The sequence below is a fragment of the Sphaeroforma arctica genome, assembly GCF_001186125.1.
Source record: "Sphaeroforma arctica JP610 unplaced genomic scaffold supercont1.2222, whole genome shotgun sequence".
Classification (NCBI taxonomy): Eukaryota; class Ichthyosporea; order Ichthyophonida; genus Sphaeroforma; species Sphaeroforma arctica.
This window is the reverse complement of record NW_014038336.1, coordinates 1-4,074: the sequence shown is the minus strand read 5'-3', so window position 1 is coordinate 4,074 and position 4,074 is coordinate 1. Positions and strand designations below refer to the sequence as shown.

Here is a 4,074-nt window from a genome sequence, read left to right as displayed (position 1 = left end):
TATATATATATATTATATAGTAGTATAGTTATAGTATATTATATATATATATATATATATATATATATATATATATATATATATATATGTGTGTGTGTGTGTGTGTGTGTGTGTGTGTGTGTGTGTGTGTGTGAGTGTGTATATATATATATATATCTATATATATATAGTCAATGTAATATGCATGTACACATACAGTGCCAATGTAATATGCATGTACACATACAGTGCCAATGTAATATGCATGTACTCATACATCGAACAGTCCGTTAAAGACTGAACACAAATGCATCGGGAAGCTGTAAAGTGACCTAAATGATTCAGATACATCAAACGAAGCACACCGAGCGACACTCCTTATACGCAACAATCAAAATATATACAAACGCACTCATGGTCCCTAGAACAAAGTGTAGCACAGTGCCGGACACCTTACGTAGAATGTTGTCTATTCCCACGTGTATATATAAAGTACACATATTTATATACATACATATATAAATATGCATGTATATTTGTATCTATGATATACATACACATATACATACACATATATTCGCATATGTACATATACATACACATACATACACATATATACATATACATACACGTATACATATATACATATTCGTATATATACGAACCAATACCAGCACTCGAAACAGCTCAATTCAATGAGAACATACCAGCAGTCCTTTGGTGTCACTTCCCAGCCACACATGGCACTGCAGCAGAAACAGCTCCAACGAAATCTTGCCCATGAAGCAGAAGAACCGACTCACTACCCCTCGGAAGGGGCCTGAATGCGTGCGCGATGTGGCAGGTAGATGATTCATGTGGTCAATTCAATAGGTTTCTACCCAATGAAATTCAACATTCAACTAATCAATAACCGAGGTTTGTCTTTGCTTCCACTCTAGCGGAAGTATAGTTTCAATCGGACTGGTTGCTACTATTTGATTCCGTATAACGGATTGCATCTGCATGCGTTTGAATGTCAGAGCATTCACACTCCTGGATTTCACCGTGCTGCCCAAATTGGACTAAGAGAAAGATTGCAAACCGTTAACGTCTCTGAAACGTGTATGTTTGTACACCGTATGCGTTTACCTATAAGACGGAGCCGTGCTTGGGATTGCATCTGAGTACTGCACAACTCACACCGTATATACTCAACGCATTCGAAACAGAGAAAAGTGACGACACACAGAGACGACACATCTGACTAATGTGCAACAGAACAGCCGTCCGTTGAGTGATGTATACCAATCTACTTTGATTGTACCTAGTTCACACTAAAAAGCAAAAACCCTAAACCCTACCCAGTTCACACCCTTACGTGCGTGTCTGGTGCACGCTCGTACCATATCAACCCACGCAGATAATATACACACACACCCGCTCTATGCGGCCTCAACATGCTTATAATATATACACACACACCCACTCTATGCAGCCTTAACATGCTTATAATATTTATACACACACCCGCTCTACGCAACGTTAATATGCTTATAATATACACACACCCCCGCTCTACGCAGCCTTAACATGCTGATAATATACACATACACCCGCTCAATGCGGCCTTAACGTGCATATAATATACACATACACCCGTTCTACGCAGCCTTAACATGCTTATAATATACACATACCCCCGCTCTACGCAGCCTTAACATGCTTACCCATATAACATGAAAAAGTGATCCCTGCAGGTGGCATGCAGACAACACACACACACTCACTCACTCACTCACTGACCGTATACATTCCGCAGTAGCACAAACGAGCCAATCATCAGTGGCGAGGCAACCGTGTGCCAGCTGTTGCACTCTTTCTTGTCCACGCACGTGGTCGCAAACATAGTGTACGCCCCCAGCAACACCACGGAGCCCACTGCCGCAACCGCATTGACCGTCCCGCTTTTGAACAGGTTGTCATTGCGGGACCCGTCCCTGATATCGCCGGAGCTCGATAGCTGGGGGAAGGGGGGGGGGGTCTGGGTGAGTGTGTGTATCAGTTGACGTGCTACAGTGGGAATGATATAGGTCTATCAGCCGATGTGTATAGTACGATGAACGCCTCGACCACGGGGTTCTTTTTGTGTAATACGGATCTCATGGTTTTAGGGTTTAGGGTTTAGTATTGATCTCATGGTTTGTGGGGTAGGGTGTGTGCGTGTTGTTATAACCGCATGACTACCACGGGCGACTCAGGGTTGCGAGACAGCCTGATGAATTGTGGTTACGAACGTTTATGCCGTTGAATGGTAGGTGGGTCTTATCAAGACTCGGACACGTATTATAGATATTTCCAACGATATGGGCGGGCACACACAATAAGGGTCCAGACCGCAATTATCGTATAGTGAGGTCACCGATAAATCGTCTCGTCCAGTCACATACTACAAATATTTCAAACGGTATAGGCTGGATATGCAAGTGGCACCACACACTTGGTCTCTCACGTACTGGATGCAAAGGTCTCGCGCGCCCCTATGAAGATCACCCGCACAGTGCACCTTTTGTGTCCGCAACTGAATTTCTGGACAGGGCCCAATATCACACACAACATATATGTCACACACTCATGGACCGAAGCAAACGAATCTGAAATGAGTGACCTCGATTTCACACACAACATGCATCACTCACACTCACACACACACCTTAGTTGATACAACTCAAATGGTGAACTGAGTACTACCTATTTGACACAACACGAATTGCAGTTGTGTGTCATGTACTCAATGTAGAAGGACAAGAAACTCACACTCCACATACATGTCACATATCACATGTCACATGTCACAGTGTGTCACATACTCTAATGTAGACATAGGCCGTCAGCATGCCACAGGGCACGGCATACTTGTCCAGCGATGACCTGAACGCCCACTCAGCCACCGAACCGTTCTCCTGGATCAGATAGTACAGCGGTGAAGGGTAGTCGAACATGAGGTCAAACAGACTCTTGTCTCCGGGCAGAAACCGCACCCAGAAGAGGAGGACGAAGGCGAAGATGCAGACAAACTTCTTGGTCATGAAGGGGTGGCTGGCTGCGGAGGAGAAGAACAGGGGAACGGGGTTTTAGGTTAAAAACAGGTGGTTTTGTATTTGAGAATGAAACAGATTGATCAAAGATGGTACAAAAAAAACCCCTCGACACAAACGGACAGTGATTGTAGTAGTTGCAATCAGGCTTCTGCGAGATATACACAACCGAATTTATCGCGGCACAAAACCAAGTTTATTGTGCGTTACGGCCACTCAGATGCCTCACCTATACCCTACCACTCTTGCCACTTATAATAAACTTGAAGCAGGCGACAAAGATAGTGCAAAAAAAAACACACAAACGAACAGTGGTTGTAGTAGTTGCAACCAGGCATCAACGAGATACACACAACCGAATTTATAGCGGCACAAAACCCAAATTCATTGCGCAATAGTGCAGCTCAGAAACCCCTAATCAAATAACCCACCCCTCTCCCCCAAACACTAAACCTCCAACACAGCGTTACATACCGTTTCTGTTGCTCATGATGAACATGGAGAAGTAGACAAAGAAGAACCAGAAGGATATCAACGGGCAGAAGTAGTAGAACATTAACGGCTTGTCCATGACCAGAACCAGCCAGAAGGGCATGAAGTTGATCCTGATTAACACCTGTGTGTAACATTGGTATGTGAAGAAGCAGAAGAATGGCTCAGATATATTCTAGAGATGCACACTAGCTGGAGTACCGGATTGCGATGCGACATGCAGGGCTTCGACGGATTCTAAAAATAGACACGCCAGGTTTGTTAAGAATTCAAACCGGGTTTTTCGAGTTGGCGGCCAATTACGGATAAGAATACTGTAAGCGTACACAAAAATGAAACCACATCATGAATTGGTCAAGAAGTAGAACCAACCCACATTTTCAATGGAGATACTAATCATTGCACCATGTTAAGTAACGGATAACCTTACATCGATACAATAGAGATAGCTCCTAATCATTGCATTGTATCAAGCAACAGAGAAGTTACATCAATATATACATATAAGTGTATATATATATTATAC

At 43.3% G+C, this 4,074-nt stretch overlaps 1 protein-coding gene across 1 annotated transcript in view; it reads right to left on the bottom strand.

Annotated features, from left to right (window-relative positions):
• Positions 1-3,658, bottom strand: part of SARC_12319 (hypothetical protein) — a 6,158-nt gene extending 2,500 nt beyond the window's left edge. The window contains exons 1-4 of the mRNA XM_014293574.1: positions 3,531-3,658; positions 2,829-3,061; positions 1,765-1,981; positions 687-799 (exon numbers count right to left, since the gene is read on the bottom strand). Of these exons, the coding sequence (XP_014149049.1) occupies positions 687-799; positions 1,765-1,981; positions 2,829-3,061; positions 3,531-3,651 (684 nt within the window). The 5' untranslated portion in view covers positions 3,652-3,658. The remainder of the gene's footprint in view (positions 1-686; positions 800-1,764; positions 1,982-2,828; positions 3,062-3,530) is intronic.
• Between the last annotated feature and the right edge of the window lie 416 nt (positions 3,659-4,074).